This window comes from Rana temporaria, chromosome 2, assembly GCF_905171775.1.
Source record: "Rana temporaria chromosome 2, aRanTem1.1, whole genome shotgun sequence".
Taxonomy (NCBI): Eukaryota; Metazoa; Chordata; class Amphibia; order Anura; family Ranidae; genus Rana; species Rana temporaria.
The window spans coordinates 480,673,000-480,694,335 of NC_053490.1; the positions used below are offsets into that span (position 1 = coordinate 480,673,000).

General features: G+C 41.2%; 1 protein-coding gene across 5 annotated transcripts in view; it reads left to right on the plus strand.

Annotated features, from left to right (window-relative positions):
* GBE1 (1,4-alpha-glucan branching enzyme 1) overlaps positions 1–21,336 on the plus strand; it is a 224,084-nt gene that overhangs the window by 29,794 nt on the left and 172,954 nt on the right. For all 5 annotated transcript variants that reach the window (XM_040338757.1, XM_040338756.1, XM_040338758.1 and 2 more), the window contains one exon: positions 13,632–13,801. In XM_040338757.1, the coding sequence (XP_040194691.1) occupies positions 13,632–13,801 (170 nt within the window). The remainder of the gene's footprint in view (positions 1–13,631; positions 13,802–21,336) is intronic.

Sequence of the window (21,336 nt, forward strand, 5' to 3'; positions counted from 1 at the left end):
CTCAACCTGGGGGTCGGGACCCCCTCGGGGGTCAAATGATGATTTGCCAGGGGTCACTAAATCCTGGGCTGTTCCTGAAGCCTGCACTGTTCTCCCAGGAAGGGAGATAAGAGGGGGAGAAAAAGGAAAAAAATAGAGAGCAAGAAAGACAGAGGGAAACATGGGGGAAAAAAAACAAGGAATTAGTATAGAGAGAGATGAAAGGGAAAGAAAGGAGAACAAAGAGAAAGAGGGGTACACCCTAAAATGTACCATAAGGGGTTTTAATATTGTACGAGTGGAAGGGACTCAGAGAGCGCTAAATGTCCACGGGTTAGGGGCGCAAATTACTTGTCTTGCCTTGGGTGCTTCTAACCCACGCTATGGAAATTATTTTACCGTTAGGGGTCCCCACAACTTGGGAAATTTTATCAAGGGATCATGGCACTAGAAGGTTGAGAACCACTGGTTTAGGTCAATATGTATTATTCTACATATTTTTGGTAAAACAAAAATTGCAATAAGTGTATATTGATTGGTGTGCGCAAAAGTCTACAAAGTAGGGGATAGATTTATGGCATTCGTCTTATTTATTTTTTATTTTTATATTTTATCGCGACATTTCGGCAGACAGACTGGACCATTTTGACACTAGTTGTTGACCAGTGACATTATTACATGATCGAAGCTAAAAACAGACACTGATTACTGTATAAATGTCACTGGCAGGGAAGGGGTTAAACACTAGGAGGCAATCAAGGGGTTAAGTGTGTTCCCTGGATGTGTTCAAACTGTAGGGGGGGTGGGCTCACTACAACATGACAGAGATCACTGCTCCTGATGTCATGTTGCTAGGCAGAACAGGGAAATTACTTGTTTAGATGAGCATCTCCCCATTCTGCTTCTCACGGCAATCGCGGGCTGCTGACGGGAACACGCTCTCATTGCGGGCGTGCGCCCGCTGTGCGGATATTTTAAAGGGATGTGCAGGTGCGCCCTTTTGCCTGCCCATGCCATTCTGCCCACGTAAATCTGCGTGTGGCGGTTGGCATGTGGTTAAACATCCCCTGCACTGTACTCTGTAACGTAAAACTTCATTAGCTTTAACTTCTGTGTCCTAAAGGAGAGTCGGGATGCCTGTGGATTCTGCTGAATCGGCAAGTGGCCATACTGTCTGCACAAATTGAAATCGAAAGGAGGTATTTAAGTGCATAACGCTGCATTTGAGGCAGAAGGAACATGCAGGTTAGCCATTGTTTTAAATGCAATGGTTCATAACTATGAGAAGAGGTATAAGGGCCACGACACCAGACCTTCCTCTGAAAATATCGAGCTGCTTGACTGTTATGTTGGTCCTCCTGGCTTTATTTTCAGAATATCAAACCCAGAACAAGTGTATAAGAAAGGTCTTTATCTGCATACATTGTGACAGCCAGGCAATGTACACAAAGTCAATAGAAACATTCATGTTCCTCTATTCCATATTTCTTTTAACAATTGTTTTTTTTTTTTTTTTTTAAGTTACTGCTACCAAAAAATAAATAAAGTAAATTGCAATTTGAGAATATCCTAAGCCACGAAAGGCACTTTCTAAATTGCACTGGGATAGAAAAGTCCAAAAGTGATATTTGTTCGTGCTGATGTTGTATTTTTGCCAATTACATTTTTTTTTATATTTTTTTTATTTTGCTCTGAATCTGTTTGCAGAACAGTGCATCATCGGTCATCGACCCAAAGGTTTCACAGCTGTAAACATGTGCTTAGGTGTAACCTTGTTTAACTCTCATAATGTTGTGGCGGCTACCTGATGTATTAAAAGAAACCATTTATTGCCAAACTCAAAGAAGATATAAAAAAAGTATTTATTAAAAAAAGGTGCAAAATATTTTTTCATATATAAACTAATAGGTGCACCTGTGTTTGCCTTGATACCAGTCTCCTGTAACCACTGCACAGCAGCACTCAGACAGGGAGAGAGAAGACCAGCACTAGGAGTAGGGGGGAAGACTCTGCTATAGAACAACTTACTGGAATGTTAAATATTTCCCATTTCAGCAATTATTTAGCTGCTTGCTTCAAATTCAGCTTTAAAATCTACATTCAAGATAAAAATGATGATGAGCCAACATTGGTGGTCCAGCACTATAGAACAAACAGAAGCTGGCACCTCCAGCTAAGTGTTTATTAAATAAATAAAAGCAATAAAAAATCACTCACTAGCTTCGACTAGCACCTCGATTGGCTAGGTGATGACGTGTTATCATTTATAATATTGGTAGTAGCGCACACATCCCTGGCCAATTATTCTGGAGGGACAACACAGTGTTGATCTTCCTCCTTTTTTTTTACATACAGTGATCCTCAGATTGCGAGTAACACAGTTAACGAGCGATTCGCAACTCGAGCACTTTTTTTTTTTTTTAATCCTGACTCGGTTTGCGGTGTGCAGTAACGAAATTCGCTTGACGTGCGAATGCGCCAAAGCCATTCAGAAATACTTGTAAAAACTCGGGAATACTCCGTTCCCGAGGTTTTCCGAGTTCAGCCGAGCTGTCCCTGATCCTTTCCGAGTATTTCCGAAGCTCTCCGGCGCCCCCCCACCTCTGGCCAAATGCGGTATTGCATGCCATAGAAGAATTATTTTCGCTTTCATTGACTTCTATGGGGAAACTCGCATTTGATATGTGAGTGCTTTGGATTACGAGCATTCTCCTGGAATGGATTATGCTCATAATCCAAGGTTCCACTGTAATATGCTGTACATTGTTACATTAACACGCCTACATACATTCATTATATGCTGTACATACACATATTGAGGCCCTGTATAATGAGCATTATTCTTAACAATAACAACTTTAGGCCTGCATTACATCAATCTTTAATTGCATTTAAAAGGCTCTTGTACTGTATATAAGCATTTTGAATTTGAATGCTTGACTTAACTTGTTGCTTTTTTTGTCTAACAGCCCCTAGACAAAGGTCATGATGCTGGCTACAACATTCCATTCTCCTTGTACGAAGTTTAGATGACAAAGTGGGTCTGCAGTCGTTCTAAAAATATTGTCTTGCATTTTTCCCACCCTCAAAATTGCTGTTGACCTCTGCCTGGATCAATGGCCAGACATATTCCATTTATAAATGACCTTGCAAGCTGCTTTTGTTAATAACATGAATCCGGTAGTTTTTAAAATTGGAACAGAAAGTAAATTAAAAGCATTTGACACATAGAATTAAAGCCTCACATTTGCTGTAGTCTTAAACCAGACATGACATTAAGGACATTTTAGAATTTTAAATATGCTTTGTGGACTGTACTTCTTAACAAAATCATGTTTTAATGTGTTGCTTCGCAAGGATAAGCTTGCTTGAGCCTACCCATTTTTTTTATTAAAAAAAAATTAATATTTTAGAATAAGTAGTGCTGCTTTGTAGAAGGAAAAATAAGAGGGCACCTGCATACATTAATGTTCATCAGTACGTTAGATCATGCAATTGGGAATGTTTGAACACCCGTTTTTTTTTTTTTTAAATCAATGCAGTACTTACCGTTTTAGAGATAGATGTTCTCCGTGGCTTCCGGGTATGGGCTGCGGGACTGGGCGTTCCTATTTGATTGACAGCCTTCCGACCGTCGCATACAGCGCGTCACGAGTTTCCGAAAGTAGCCGAATGTCGGTGTGCAGGCGCCGTATAGAGCCGCACCGACGTTCGGCAACTCGTGACGCGCTGTATGCGACCGTCGGAAGGCTGTCAATCAAATGGGAACGCCCAGTCCCGAAGACCATACCCGGAAGCGGCGGAGAACATCTATCTCTAAAACGGTAAGTACTGCATTGATTTAAAAAAAAACGCCCAATTCTGCTTCCCGTAATTAGCCTCAATCTAATGTTAAAAAATTTTTTTTGGGTGAACCCCCGCTTTAAAGTAGAACTATAGGCAAAACTGTTTTTTCATTTTGGATAGAGTAAGGGAAGGTTATACCCCTGGCAGTTTTTTTAATCATCTGTGTCCCATTGCTGAGATCTGTGAGTGAGAGGAAATCCATGGAAATTAAAGGAATTCCTTGTGTACCCCCAGGTCACCAAAACTAGTGTCCCCACTTTTATGGGAACAACCCAAAAGTTGGGTTTTTCTTTTTACGTTTCACTTTCAATGATGATTTTAAACGGGACAAATAGAATGTTTCTCCCTAATGGGGGCACAGACCGCAATAAAAACTATAATCCCTCTCCACTCCAATCTGAAGCTTAAAAAAAAAAAAGGTTTTCTTTGATGATACTTTACCACTTATGGACCACCCACCGCGGATCTAAGTCGCTACTTTGACGTTCAATACCATTGTTATGGCAACAGATAGCTGCCATAACCCCCGTATTTTGTTTTCAACGATGGGCGGTCCACTTTAAGATAAATGTGGTCTCCGTGGCGTATTTGCCACAAGATCACCTTTATCGGCGGAGGGAGAGGTGCCCACCCTCCTTCTGCCATGTCCCATCTTCTCTGCTGCTTACTAGATCCGTTGGTAGCGGCGGAGATGATCAGTTCCTTTCCCCTCAGAGGCAGGAAGTCAAGTGAGGGAATGATGGCCCCCGCTCAACTAGAACAGCAATCTGTCTCCTCCCCCAGTCACTACAATGCCCCCACAGTTAGAAACCCCTTCCTAGGGAACACTTAACCCCTTCCCTGTCAGTGACATTTATACAGTAATCAGTGGCTATTTTTAGCTCTGATCGCTGTATAAGTGTTACTGGTCCCAAAAAAGTGTCGGTCGCAATGTTGCAGTCTTGATAAAAATTGCAGATCACTGCCATTTCTAGTAAAAAAAATGCCATTAATCTATCTCCTATTTTGTAGACGGTATAACTTTTGCGCAAGCCAATCAATATACGCATATTGGGATTTTTTTTTTTTTTTTATCAAAAATATGTAGAGTAATACATATCAGCCTAAACTGATGAAGAAATACATTTTGAAAAATGTGGGATATTTATTATAGCAAAAAGTCCAAAATAGTGTTTTTATTTGATTATTTTTTTTATAGGGCGATCAAATATCACCAAAGAAAAGCTCTATTTGTGTGGAAAAAAGGACATACGTTTTGTTTGAGTACAACATCGCACGACCGCACAATTGTCAGTTTCAAGCGACTCAGTGCCGTATCGCAAAAAATGCCTGGTCAGGAAGTGGGCAAATCCTTCCAGGGCTGAAGCGGTTAAGCAGTTAAATAAGTGGTAAAGGCAGAATTTTTTTTTTTTTTTTTTTTTTTTAATCTTAATGCATTCTATGCATTACGATAAACCTGTGTATAGCAGCCTCCCCAGCACCCCTAATTACTTACCTGAGCCCCATCTCTCTCTGGCGATGTCCACAAGTCTCTTAGCCATCCAGGACTCTCTTTCTGATTGGCTGAGACATAGCAGCGGTGCTATTGGCTCCCATGGCTTTCAGTCAAAGCCAGTTAGCCAATCAGGGGAGAGAGGGGGCGGGCTGGGTTGGTGCTCTGTGTCTGAATGGACACATGGAACTATGTACCGCCTCTGCTCGGGTACCGCCATAGTAAGCTGCTTGTTGTGGGGGAACTCAACAAGAGGGATTGGCAAGGAGCACATAAGAGGGACCCGAGAAGAGGAGGATACAGGCTGCTCTGTGCAAAACCAACTGCACAGAGGAAGTAAGTATAACATGTTTGTTATTTAAAACAAAAACAAGACTTTACAATCACTTTAATTACCGGACAAAGGATGGAGACGAGAACTATAAGGAACGAGGGGGTGGATTGCACATTCTGTCACTCCTGGTATACATTATGGCATATGTGTACTTGTGAATTTTGGCAAGTGCTTCCTGCAGACCCCCCCAGCAAAATGAGGTTGATCAACAGGTAGAACCAACGTATATTTTTTAAACACATTGTGTAAATTATATTTTTATATATGTTGGATTACATGATGAACGTTTTCATATTTCAGGCCCTATGGCAGTGTGTGACGCTATATTAACTGTCTTTCTAGTCACGTTTTCTATCCACATCTGTGCTACATGCTCTGCCGATTACCTTGGAAAAGGGCAATGCTGTAACTGTTCAACTGACCTTTCGGTTTATTTTCTCTTGTGTAATATCAAACATGGACTAACGGTCCTCGTTGTCTGATTTCTCAATTAATATTCCTCTTTTTTTTCCACTACACTCAAATTAAGATCTGTTCTACAGGGCATGTTACAGAAACTATTTGCAATTTCTAGCGTAAGAGACAAAATTCAATAACTATATTTTTAGGTCTGAATACTTTGCTGGCTTGTGTGATGTAAAAACCTTGCTTATTTTCTGTAAAGCATCCTTCATTAATATTATCCATGCTGCATTTTCCCTCCTTATGGCATTATGCCGGCGGTGAGATGCTGAAGGATGATGGCTTTGTGCATTAGGGTACTGCCAGATCAGCATTTTTCAACTGTAGCCTTTATGGTGTAAAATTGCTGTTTATGTTCCATGAAAATGTTTTGTGATGTTTTTTTTTCTTCTGCTAAAAGTCTTGATTCACTTAACATGGATAAATGAGTTAGACCTATGGAAAATTGTGTTTCTATAGGATTACTTCTAAATGCTTTCCTGATTCATTCTCATGCAAATGTTTCTTTTGCCTGTGAATGTAAGAGAAAAAAGTGCACTACAGGAAAATGCGCCATTTGATTTTAAGTGAATTCCAGATAAATATGATGGGCATGAGGTGGTAGCTTAAGTGTTCTACATAATGCTAAAGGAACATGCCAGTCGTGTACAGAATACCTCCAGTTGCAAGGAAGCAAGATTGTTATATTTTGGTAGGATTAGAAAGTCTGCTAATAACCAGTAAAATAAAGGCAGCCTACAAAAGAAGATGCTGTACACGTTGCATATGACGGTGTCCCGTGACCATGCCCACTGTTTTCTGGACACTGCTGATCACAGATTGAAGTAAAGAGCCAATCAGCGGCTCTTTACCATATGATCAGCTGTGTCCAATCATAGCTGAACATGGAGGTAAATGGATGCCGGTTATCTGCACTTCTTTCCTCATGCTAACAGCATGAGGAGAGGAGAAAAGAGCCTATAGTGCCCATTAGTGCTGCCAATCAGTGCCCCTACCATTGCCCACTGCTGGTGCCCATCCCTGCCGCCTATCAATTGATATATATGTGTTTATATAGTGCAGCGCTATTAACGCAATAACTCTCTATCAAACTTTTGTGCAAATTATATACATAAGTTAAACGGTAAAATCATCACAATTTACTACGATATAAAGTCCTTATTGTACATATACGGTATATGGAAATTCTTTGTTGCTGTGAATGTCCATAATAATCGCCACCGTGCTTCTCTTTAGACACTACTAAGTTGTGCACACCTCCACCAGCTGTTATATCTGCTCACCTCAACAATGAGTCAGACAGACTCAAAAATAGATCTTTTACTCTCACTCCTTAACCATCTCTCCCTTTCGTAGTGGATCAGCTGTTCACTTTTAGCTTTTCGTTGTTGCAACAGCTTCCAGTAAGATTAGATCTTGCATTTAAACAACCTCGCTCTTTAGACTCTCCTGCACTCCTGGGCTATTGCTTCCAGTGTCATGCAATCGCAAACATAGGAAACATAGTGTTCTCTGTTTTAAAATGTAATGAATCGCACCCACTGAAAAGGACACTTACAAGATAAAAAGCATAAACTTGCATGTGTATAATACTATAGCGTCCGCTCGCTCACCACCGTGGCTGCATGATGTCACGGGCTCGGCTCCTCCCTTCTATACGCGTATCGACCTCTGATTGGTCTTCCTATCAGTGCAGCCTCAAAAGTACCTCCTCAGTGCCGCCTTATCAAAGCTTTTCGGTGCAGCCTCATTGGCGTATATCAGTAAAAGAGAAAATGGACCTGTTTGCAAAAACTTATAACAGACTATGAAAAAGTTGGTTGGGTGTTTTTTTCATATTTTTATTTTTCAAGCAAAAAAAGGCCAGTGGTGATTAAATACCACCAAAAGAAAGCTCTATTTGTGTGGGAAAAAATATTAAAATTGTAGTTTGAGTACAGTGTTGTATGACCGCGCAATTGTGATTCCAACTGCGACAGCACTGAAAGCTGAAAATTGGCCAAGGCAGGAAGGGGGTAAGAGTGCCCAGTAGGCAATTTGGGAACTGATACCAGTTGCTGGAGTTTTGGGAGAGGAATGTTGGCCCATTCTTGCCTGACATGGGATTCTAGCTGCTTGACAGTCCGGGGTCTTCTTTGTAATTTTTTTTTTTTTTTTTTTTCAAGCTATGCTCCATTTTTTAACTTGGTTAAAGGTTTGGATTCCAACAGGCAGGCCAGTTAAGCACCTAGACCCTTCTACTACGAAGCCATGCTTTTGTCATAGATTCAGCATGTGGTTTAGCATTGTCCTGCTGGAATATGCAAGGCCTTCCCAGAAAAAGACAGTGGGCCGGATTCAGATACCTGAGCGTATCTATCCGGCCGGCGTAACGTATCTTAGATACGTTACGCCGCTGTAACTTTGGGCGCAAGTTCTGTATTCAGAAAGAACTTGCGCCCTTATTTACGGCGGCCTAACGTGTATGTTGCCGCGTAATTCAAATGGGGATGTAGGGGGCGTGTTTTATTTAAATTTCCCTTGACCCTGCGTTTTTTACTTTTTTTTTTTTTTTTGTTGAACGGCGCATGCGCCGTCCGTAAAATATCCCAGTGTGCATTGCGCCAAAGTATTCGAATTGACGTGAATGTAAATGACGTAAAGCCGTATTCGCAAACAACGTAAACATTTCAAAACTTGGCGCGGGAACGACGGCCATACTTAACATTAGCTACGCCTCATATACAGTAGCACGGGTAACTATACGCCGAAAAAAGGCGAACGTAAACGACGTTTCTAAATCGCTGTGTCTACCTAATTAGCATATTGCTCGCGTAAACATACGGAAGCGCCACCTAGCCGCCAGCCTGAAATTGCAGCCTAAGATACGACGGTGTAAGACACTTACACCTGTCGGATCTTAGGGATATTTATGCGTAACTGATTCTCTGAATCAGGCGCATAGATACGACCTCCCGAACTCAGAGATACGCCGTCGTATCTCTTTTCTGAATCTGGCCCAGTATCTGGATGGGAGCATATGCGTCTCTAAAACCTGGATATTTATTTCCGAAAATGATGCCTTTCCAGATGTGCAAGCTGTCTATTTCATAAACACTATTGGACCCCCATATCATCAGATATACAGGCTTTTGAACTGAGCACTGATAACATGCCTGTCCCAAAGGTCCCTTTCCTTTTTAGTCTGGAGGATGCGGGGCCTATGATCTATGATTGCCAAAAAGAAGGTCAAATTTTGATTTGTCAGACTACAGAACAATTTTTCCACTTTGCAACAGACCATTTCAAAAGTTTTGGCACGGAGAAGATGGCGATGGTTCTGGATCACGTTCAGATATGGTTTATTAATTTCACGATTTAAGCTTTACTTTGCAATTTTTGGATGGCACAGCGAGTTGTTCTGACAGTGATTTTTGGAAGCATTCCAATCACTACATTACATTCTGCTTGTAGGAGGTTTAGATGACAATGTAGGTCTATAGCCTTGCCTAAAAAATTGTCTTGCATCCTTCCCACTCCTCAAAATTAAGGGTGAAATCTGCTTGTGTTTAATGGCCAGACTTATTCCATTTATAAATGACCTTGTAGACTTCTTTTGTTAATGGTATGAAGTGGTAGCTTTTAAAATTGGATCAGAAACTAAATTAAAAGCATTTGACACATGGAATTAAAGCCTCACTGTTGCTGTAGTCTTTAACCAGACATGACATTAGGGACATTTAGAGTTTAGTACATTTTGTCGACTTAACTAAATCATATTTTAACCTGTTGCTTTAGAAAGGATAAGGTTGCTTTGTAATTTTTATAAAATAAAAAGTAAAGCGACAATAGACTGAACATGAATTGGGAATTTTTAGACATCAGCTTGCATTGGAGTAATTATACCATCTTAAAGTAAGTAAAACTGATTAACATTAGCCGGTGTAATTGTCAAAAACATAACCAAAAGCCCCCTAATTTTGCTTTTAATAGTGTGGAACAGAGTTGGAACATTTGTTATGTTTTGTATTCTTGCCAGTGACACCATTGAAAACATTTCAACTATCTTCTTGTTACTATACTCATGTTTGTCACGGAGTCAGAAAACAAGGGAAAAATCTTTACAACAGGGACACAGACCTTAGAAAACCCTCACTGAGGGTTTGATCCTTCCACACTGTGAAACCTAAAGTGATGCACAGTGATACGTTTTTTTTTTTTTTATTTCTTTAACATTATTAAAAAAGATTTAGGCAGATTCACGTACAATTGCATGGGCGCAGCGTATGTGAGATATGCTATGCCGCTGTAACTTACTTTTCAAAGCTTAGTGTAGTGTGTGTATCTTTCGCGGCGTAACGGCGCGTAATTCAAATCGGTGAGTAGGGGGCGTGTTTCATTTAAATGAAGCGTGTCCCCCGCGCCGAACGAACTGCGCATGCGCCGTCCCTAAATTTCCCGCCGTGCATTGTCGCAAGGATGTCATTGTTTTGACGTGGACGTAAATTACTTCCAGCCCCATTCACGGATGACTTACGCAAACAAGATACAATTATTTCAAATTCGACGCGGGAACGACGGCCATACTTAACATTGCGTACGCCACCAAATGGCAGCTTTAACTATACGCCGAAAAAAGCCGAACGGAAACGACGTAAAAGAATGCGAAGGCCGCTCGTACGTTCGTGGATCGTCGGAAATAGCTCATTTGCATACTCGACGCGGAATAAAACGGGAACGCCACCCAGCGGACGCCGAAGAATTGCATCCAAGATCCGAAGACGTACGCCTGTCGGATCTAACCCAGATGCCGTTGTATCTTGTTTTGAGGATTCAAAACAAAGATATGATGCAGGAAATTTGAAAGTACGCCAGCGTATCAGTAGATACGCCGGCGTACTTTCTTTGTGGATTTGCCCCTCAATCTTTAGTGCTACTTTAATATAAGAGATGTCTATCCATATAGCCTCATACCTGACTCTTAGTTAAAATACCCTGTATATCCTATTTTTGGGTATATTTATTATAATATATACATACTATCCATCCAGACTGGGTCTATGTAAATACATAGGGCATGATAATATCAAGCTACTGGTCTCTGTCTTGCATACATTTTATTACAAGTCTGTCTGAAATTCTGCAAAACAGCATTTTAAGTCTTTTAGAAAAAAAAAAAAAAAAATTTCTTTAAATAAAAATGTTGATATCTGAGTCTAATGATATGTACCAGATTCAACCTGTTATCTCATCTGTCTGTCATTCTCAGAGTGGATTCGATATTTTTTATCCACTAACCATATAGCTGGTTATTTATGATTCAAAAATAAATGTCCTTTTTTTAAACTTTACATACTAACTAAATTCAACACAGTTTTTATCCCGTTAGGCCCATTTCACACTACTAAGACTTCACCACAATTTTTTGGTGATTTTGCAGCGATTTCAGGTAATGTCTGTGTAACTTGCATCAAAGTCGGACCAAAGTAGTACATGGACTACTTTGAAGTCGGTGCGACTTGATGTTGTACAGATATGAATGGGTACTCATTGTAAATCATGGGGTATGACTTGTCATGTGACTTTGCAGTCCCAAATCGCAGGACAAGTCGCACAGGTGTGGAAGAGGCATTAATTGAAACAGTAATCGGCCAACTAATCGATTATGAAAATAATCCTCAGTTGTAGCCCTACATGTAATTAGGAAGCCAAACAGCAATAAAGATCTGACGGGAATCCCTACCCATCCCCATTTTTAAAAAGATAGAAAATTGCTATGGCTTGGGTTCCAGTTAATGTATCCGCCCTGGTGAGTAAGTGCTAATAAAAATTAACAATAGCAGTTAAGTCATTTTCACTCTTCTGTAAAGCAGAAATCTGGACCAAAGTAATTGTTCTACGCTTCTGTCTGGGTGTACACACGTGTACAAAGGCCATATTGTCCTGTCTATACAGATTTGCTGCGCCTAAAAGCAGCAAACACATTGCCTCATTGTAACTTGTCCTGCTTGTAAATCAATTGTACTGATTGCGAAATGCCTTCTGCTAAAATTGCAAAACCTAAATTGGAAACCACGAGAAGAAGTAATTTTGTACGGATTGATTTTCGCCCACATGCATGTCCTGCTTGATTCAAGGCCAAGTTGCCTAAAAAAAGAATACATTTAATTGTTCTAGTGTTCTTTGGTGAAGAAATTCCTCTTCTACATTATGGTTTTGTCCATGAGATGGATTGTATGCCGGGGATCTTGCAGATTTCAGTTTGATGGTAGTGGTATGCTAAATTAGTGACCTGAACATTAAATTGTCACTACAATAAACTGCTGGACCTACTGAGAGGTGGGAAGGCTAGCACATTGACTTAAAGGCTTGAAGCGCATGTCATTCAAAATAATATATACTGTGTGTGTGAATATAAAATATTCTGCATCCCGAAAGTATTCACAGCTCTTCACTCTCTTTTTTCCTCATTTTGATATGTTACAAAATTATTCCAAAATGGATTAAGTTCATTATTTTCTTCAGAATTCTACAAACAATACCCCATAATGACAATGTGAAAGACGTTTGTTTGAAATCTTTGCAAATTTATTAAAAATAAAAACTGAAAAAAATCCTATGTGCATAAGTATTCACAGCCTTTTCTCAATACTTTATTGACCCACCTTTGGCACCAATTGTAGCCTCAAGTCTTTGAGTATGATGCGCTACAAGCTTTGCACACCTATTTTTTTGGGGCATTTTTCTCACATTCTTCTTTGCAGGACCTCTCCAAGCTCCATCAGCTTTGGTGCACAGTCATTTTTGGATCTCTCCAGAGATGTCCAATCAGATTCAAGTCTGGGCCACTCGACATTCACAGAGTTCTCCCATAGCCACTCATTTGCTATCTTGGCTGTGTACTTTGGGTTGTTGTCCTGTTGGAAGATGAACCTTCCCCCCCCCCAAGTCTGTGGTCCAGAATGCTCTGGAGCTGGTTTCATCAAGGATGTGTCTGTACATTGCTACATTCATCTTTCCCGCGATCCTGACTAGTCTTCCAGTTCCTGAAAAACATCCCCACAGCATAATTTTTTTTTTTTTAATTTAACAGTATAAGTACCCTGATTTGACTTTTCAGACTGTTGTAATCACCTATACAGCATTACTCAGACTGAAAGAGGGAAGAACAGGTTTAGGAGCCAATTAGACGTGCTGACAATAAACCTGCTGCTAGTGGAAATGAATGGCAAGTTTAACTCATCAGCCTGCTAATGCTCTTTCATTGTCCAGTAAGGAATCTAGGGGTGAAGAGAGGGCACCACTGTACTCTATATCTATAACAGGGTGTTATCCACTTGGCTGTGATATCTGCTATGGTTAAGAACATCTCAGGATGGGATACAATGCTTAATTAATGCTTATTAATTAATATTAATGCTTTTGAAGGTAAAATTCCAATATGTGTATTTCATCTGAGTATTTTCTCTGATTTTGGCTTTAGCATTTAAGGATTTATATTTTAAATTGTCTAAAATTGACTGTCATTGTCTTTTGTAGGTACGCTTTGTTTGAAGAACGTTTAAAAAATATTGAGGGATTCGAAGGTGGGCTGGAAAAATTCTCCAGAAGTTACCAATCTTTTGGCATCCACAACAAGCCAGATGGGGTAATCTATTGCAAAGAGTGGGCCCCAGGAGCAGAGGCTGTTTTCCTGACTGGCGATTTCAGTGAGTATTGTTCATAAGAATGATGAAAAAAACTGAAGATGTTTTTTTTTCTACCTCGGGAAGATTTTCTTTTTTTTTTTCTTTTATTAAAGCATATCTAAACCCAAAAAGAAAAATGTTACATATTTCAGCTAACCAGTTCTTTAATATGTAGCTGCATTAACCACTTAAGCCCCGGACCATATTGCTGGTAAATGACCGGGCCACTTTTTGCGATTCGGCACTGCGTCACTTTAACTGACGATTGTGCAGTCGTGCGACATGGCTTCCAAACAAAATTGGCGTCCTTTTTTTCCCACAAATAGAGTTTTCTTCTTTTGGTGGTATTTGATCACCTCTGCGGTTTTTAGTTTTTGCGCAAAAATACAGCGACCATTTTGAAAAAAATTAATGTTTTACTTTTTGCTATAATAAATATCCCCCAAAAATATATATAAAAAAACAATTTTTTTCCTCAGTTTAGGCCGATACGTATTCTTCTACATATTTTTCGTAAAAAAATCGCAATAAGCGTTTATTGATTGGTTTGCGCAAAAGTTATAGCGTTTACAAAATAGGGGATAGTTTTATGGCATGTTTATTAATATTTTTTTTTTTTTACTAGTAATGGCGGCAATCAGCGTTTTTTTAATCGGTACTGCGACATTAGGGCGGACACTTCGGACACATTTATGGGACTATTGGCATTTTTATAGCGATCAGTGCTATAAAAATGCATTGGTTACTATAAAAATGCCACTGGCAGGGAAGGGGTTAACACTAGGGGACGAGAAAGGGGTTAATTATGTTCCCTGGGTGTGTTCTAACTGAAGGGGGGGTGGGACTGACATGGGGAAATGACTTATCGTCTGTTCATACAATGTATGAATAGCGATCTGTCATTTCTCCCCCTGACAGGACCGGGAGCCTCGCTCTGTACTGAGCGATCGCCCGGCGGTGATCGCGCCCCCCTATTGGCTGAACGCAGAGATGACGTAGATCTTCGTGATCTCGCCCAGCAGAGCCGACCTGCCGCCGTATAACTGCAGCGGCTGGTCAGCAAGCAGTTAAAAGAGAAGTGTGGGATTTCAAAATAGCAAACATACATAGTCACCTAGGTTGATGCTGCATTTGTTCCTCACCACCTCTACACTGAGAACTGAGTGATCTAAGACCGCTGATCGCCAAGTTCTTGTTCTTCAGTGAGAAGAGAGCTAGTGACTGCCAGTTTCTGGCTTTGCGCTCTTCCCCCTCCAGTGCTCATTGGAGCGCTATGTGTAGAAGGGGTGGGAGCAGCTGGATAAGGCTCTCAGTGGCGTGCTCAGATGCTGAGGCAGCTGCCGCTAAGGCATATGGGCGGATATCGACATTAAAGCTGGGATCCCTTCAGAGCCTGGACAGGCTGAATGATGCTGGACTGCTTTTGGCTGAATCTGGGTCACAGGGGTGCAGAAATAAGTGAACTCCTGCGACTTATAGGAAAAGTAGGGTCAGAAGAGCTTTGGACCTACTTCTTTACGTTTTATTTTTTGTCCTGCTTTACTGTTCTAGCTGAATTTTTTTTTAAATGCAAAGGTAATATCTTCCATCTGAAATTACAGTAATTGTAATTACCTTTCTCATTGGTTAGAATAGGAAACATGACTATCAATAATGCACCAGATTCAAAAATAATTACCTCCAGTTTGTTGATAGCAAAATTGTAGATAATTAAAGTGGATCTAAACTGTATGTGAACACCTTAAACAAAAAAACAAACAAAAAAAGTGCAGCTGCACTGAGGGCTAAGTGCCTGTATGGACAAATCTCATCTCTGTGTGCCTTCTTACTCGTTGCGTGCAACAGATTAATGTACTTGTTAACAACAGGTATATACTTCTAAAGAGATTTATAGAATACATTTAGAGTAAAAAAAAAAATGTTGACTTTAAAACCACTTTAACCCCCCTAAGCGGTAATCCCGAGCATGACTCGGGGTGTTTTTTTTCTGCTGTTATCGGTATTTCCGAGTCACGCTTGGGGTAGCTGTGCAGAGCGGGTGTTCCTTAACTTCTCCTGGCGATCCAGCGATGATCTCCCATTGCTGTGATTGCCGGCGAGACCCCCGCCGCTCTGTCAGTCGGCACCTGACTTCCTGGTTCCGTTCCCTGCAGCAGCAATGGTGCATGGGAGCGGAACTGGGAGGGAAATTCAAACGTACACAAAGACATAAAAAGGAGGTGATACAATGTAATCTGAGAGGATTACACTGTATCACCTTGGAATCTGACACAGTGCCCTTTCAGTGCCCCTTGCCATTGTCATTTGTGCCCATAAAAAAAAAAAACTTTTGAAAATGGCATCAAAAAAGCGCTTTCCTACAAAGGCGCTTTTGGATCAGCTGAGCGACAGCGGCAGCGACACGGAGTTGCTCGCAGAACAGAGCGATAGTGAGTCGTGGGGAGATTTGTCATCTGACACTGATCCAGAAAGTGACAACGGCGATGATCCCGCACCTGACCTAAGCGATGTGCGCACTTGGTGCCCTATAGACAGCGGTACGGACCAGGCAGCGCCCCCGAGATTCCGATTCACTGGATCGCCTGGGATGAAGGTAGATGTGGAGAGTGACAACCCTCTGGCGTACCTGCAATTATTTCTTACTGAGGAGGTAATTTTTAAAAATCGTCACAGAAACCAACCGCTACCATGATCAGCAATCCGCTACGCTGCATGCCAGGTTTTCCAGAACCAGAAAGTGGGAACCGGTGACTAAAGAGTTTCCCAGTTTCTGGGACTCCTCATCCTTCAGGGGGTGGTGGGGAAACTGCTCCAGAAATGGTATTGGACCACCAATAAGTTACTAGCCACTCCATTTTTGGACCGTGATGTCCGAATACCGTTTTTCGCTCATCATGAATTTACACTTCACCAACAACGAAGAGTTTGAGGCCACGCATCCTGCGCCCAAACTAAAAAAAATCTGGGAGGTATGCCAAATGATTGTAACCAATTTCCAGCAGGCCTACGTGCCAGAAAGGGACGTAAGTGTGGACGAAAGTCTGATGGCCTACAAGGGACGCCTGAGCTGGATATAGTTTATTGCATCCAAAAGAGCGCGGTTTGGCATAAAATTTTACATGCTCTGCGAGTCATCCACCGGATACATCTGGAATGCGGTCATTTACTCTGGTAAAGGCACCAAGTTCAACCCCAGGTACAGCCGCTATGGGATGGCCACATCTGTCTTTACACTGCTGGACCCATTGCTGAACCAGGGATATTGTGTGACAACGGACAATTTTTACACATCTCCAGAACTGTATGAGGTTTTGCTCCTAAACAAAACTGATGGGTATGGTACCGACGTGACATGCCATCAATGTTTGGCAAGAAAAAACAAAAAACTGGAGAAATGGTTCCCTTTAAAAGGGTAAGATGATGGCAATGCGATGGCGAGACAAGAAGGACGTGTGTCTCATGAGCACCGCGCACAGCACCTCCACTACCATGGTCCGCACAAAACATGGGAAAGATGTGCTGAAGCCGCAAGTCATGATCGACTATAATCACACGATGGGAGGTGTCGACAGAGCCAATCAGGCAATGACATATTACCTGGCGATGCGGAAACAGCAGAAGAAATATTACAAAGATTTTCAGGCATCTCCTGGATCAATTCCTTTGGAATGCCTATATCCTTTATAAAGAAAACGCTGAAATACCTCCTTGTTCATTCAGACTTTATCTGAAACATCTGAGCAGATTTTTGTCAACCACCCGACGCCATCAGTAGCTGCTAACTGACCCGGACGACGCGCTGTTGACGTTGTCAACCCAGAACGCCTGACAGGTCGTCATTTTATAGACTACGTACCGCCAACCGCAAGAAAGTTAGCGCCTACCAGGATGTGCGTCGTTTGCTGTTCCAAGAGAGATGGCAATGGGAAAAAAAGTCAGAAAAGAAACAAAGTACTATTGTCCTGATTGCGACGTCTGACTTTGTCTAGTTCCATGCTTCAAAATGTTTCACACTCAGGATGTTTATTGTATTTCTTTGTTTGACAAATTTCATTTTTTTTCATTACATTATTGAATAAAATTATATTATTGATTAGATTATAATTCATGAGTTTGTGTTTCAAATTTATCACATCTGGAATGTCTACTAGAGTCTTGTTTGGTCAGGTTTAAGTAAGTAATTACTAAGAATTGCAGGCCTATAATACATATCACCAAATTTCCATGCAAAAAAATTGTACCGCTTTTGGTACAAAATTCCAGACAGAATCATACCGTCAGGGAGGTTAATATCAGGTTCGACCAAACCAGGGTAAAATAAGTTAGTGTTGCCATGTTTGAAGACCCCAAAGCAGTGGCTGAATGGTGATGGTTTGAGTCTAATTACTTCATCCGGTATAAAAATGCTTCAAAATAATTGTTTTTACAACCCTATATTCCATTTCACTGAAATATGGCACTTTTTATCACCTGGGTTGTTGTTTATTGATATAAAGTCTACCTTTTGGATTATGTATAGTTCCATTGGTATCCCCTCAATATAGCAATAATTACATTAGGCTTTCAGAAAACCTACCTGGTATTCATGGGGGTTGATTTGCTAAAACTGAAGAGTGCGAAAGTCATCCTGACTTCCATGTCTTTATCCGCCAGCTGCCCTGATTGATGGCAGTCTCAGCAAGCCGCTCAGACGGCCGCTCCCCACCCCTCCACTGCTCAGCGCTCCAATGAGCGCTGAGAAGTAGAGCAAAAGTGATGCTGGCTGACAGTCTGCTTTGCTCTGCTCGGGGAGAAGTGGGAACTGAGATATCGGCGGTGGCTCGGTTGACGGTGCAGAGACATTGGGGGACAGATGCAGCATCGGTTTGATGCTGCATCCACCAAGGTAAGTATGGATATAAATAAAAAAAAAAAAAATATATATATATATATATATATATATATATATATATATATATATATATATATATATATATATATATATATATATATATATATATATATATATATATATATATATATATACTTCTCTTTTACAGTGAGGAAAATAAGTATTTGAACACCCTGCTATTTTGCAAGTTCTCCCACTTGGAAATCATGGAGGGGTCTGAAATTGTCATCGTAGGTGCATGTCCACTGTGAGAGACCTAATCAAAAAAAAAATTCCAGAAATCACAATTTATGATTTTTTAACTATTTATTTGTATGATACAGCTGCAAATAAGTATTTGAACACCTGTCTATCAGCTAGAATTCTGACCCTCAAAGACCTGTTAGTCTGCCTTTAAAATGTCCACCTCCACTCCATTTATTATGCTAAATTAGATGCACCTGTTTGAGGTCATTAGCTGCATAAAGACACCTGTCTACCCCATACAATCAGTAAGAATCCAACTACTAACATGGCCAAGACCAAAGAGCTGTCCAAAGACACTAGAGACAAAATTGTACACCTCCACAAGGCTGGAAAGGGCTACGGGGAAATTGCCAAGCAGCTTGGTGAAAAAAGGTCCACTGTTGGAGCAATCATTAGAAAATGGAAGAAGCTAAACATGACTGTCAATCTCCCTCGGACTGGGGCTCCATGCAAAATCTTACCTCGTGGGGTCTCAATGATCCTAAGAAAGGTGAGAAATCAGCCCAGGACTACACGGGAGGAGCTGGTCAATGACCTGAAAAGAGCTGGGACCACCGTTTCCAAGGTTACTGTTGGTAATACACTAAGGCCCCATACACACGATAGAATTTATCCGCGAATACGGTTCAGCGGACCGTATCCGCGGATAAATCCTCTCTAAGATTTCAGAGGATTTCTATGCGATGGCGTGTACACACCATCGCATTGAAATCCGCGCTGAAATCCTCTGCCGATGACGTGTCGCGCCGTCGCCGCTATTATGACGCGGCGACGGGCGCGACGCTGTCATATAAGGAATTCCACGCATGCGTCTATTCATTACGGCGCGTGCGGGGAATCCCTTTGGACGGATGGATCCGGTAAGTCTGTACAGACGAGCGGATCCATCCGTTGGAATGGATTCCAGCAGATAGATATTCTGTGCATGTCGACAAATATTTATCTGCTGGAAATCCATTCCAGGGGAGATTTATCTGCGGATAAATATCCGTTGGCGTGTACACACCATAGGATCTATCCGCAGAAACCCATTTGATGGGATTTATCTGCGGATAGATTCTATGGTGTGTATGGGGCCTCAGACGTCATGGTTTGAAATCATGCATGGCATGGAAGGTTCCCCTGCTTAAACCAGCACATGTCAAGGCCCGTCTTAAGTTTGCCAATGACCATTTGGATGATCCAGAGGAGTCATGGGAGAAAGTCATGTGGTCAGATGAGACCAAAATATAACTTTTTGGTCATAATTCCACTAACCGGGTTTGGAGGAAGAAGAATGATGAGTACCATCCCAAGAACACCACCCCTACTGTGAAGCATGGGGGTGGTAGCATCATGCTTTGGGGGTGTTTTTCTGCACATGGGACAGGGTGACTGCACTGTATTAAGGAGAGGATGACCGGGGGCCACGTATTGCGAGATTTTGGGCAACAACCTCCTTCCCTCAGTTAGAGTTTTGAAGATGGGTCGAGGCTGGGTCTTCCAACATGACAATGACCCGAAGCACACAGCCAGGATAACCAAGGAGTGGCTCTGTAAGAAGCATATCAAGGTTCTGGCGTGGCCTAGCCAGTCTCCAGACCTAAACCCAATAGAGAATCTTTGGAGGGAGCTCAAACTCCGTGTTTCTCAGCGACAGCCCAGAAACCTGACTGATTTAGAGAAGATCTGTGTGGAGGAGTGGGCCAAAATCCCTCCTCCAGTGTGTGCAAACCTGGTGAAAAACTACAAGAAACGTTTGACCTCTGTAATTGCAAACAAAGGCTAATGTACCAAATATTAACATTGATTTTCTCAGGTGTTCAAATACTTATTTGCAGCTGTATCATACAAATAGTTAAACAAATCATAAATTGTGATTTCTGGATTTTTTTTTTTTGATTATGTCTCTCACAGTGGACATGCACCTACGATAACAATTTCAGACCCCTCCATGATTTCCAAGTGGGAGAACTTGCAAAATAGCAGGGTGTTCAAATACTTATTTTCATCACTGTATATGTAAGCCTTTTCGGTGCATAACAGAGCACAGGATTTTAATGCAGACCCTTCCACTTCCTTATGCCACTTGGTTATCTGAGAACCCTGATTGTGTACCTATCCTAATATAAAATAGGTGAAGTAGGCAATGGATTGCCAGAGAAATGGTTCAAGAATGCAATCAGATATTGTACAATAATGCTTTATCTATAGGTTACACAAACCTTTCTACTGGGTTTAGGAACAACTACATGCTGTCTAATGCCATTTTTGTCAGCTCGAATAACTGTTCAGCATATTTAGTGAGTGGAAAGAAAACAGTAGCTGGTGTCAAAGTATAACTAAATGTTTATTTATTTATTTTAGTTTTGAATAGAGTAGAGTGGGATTAGAACACTTGTCAGTTTTTATTGCTGTCTTTGCCCTTGTTAAGGAGATT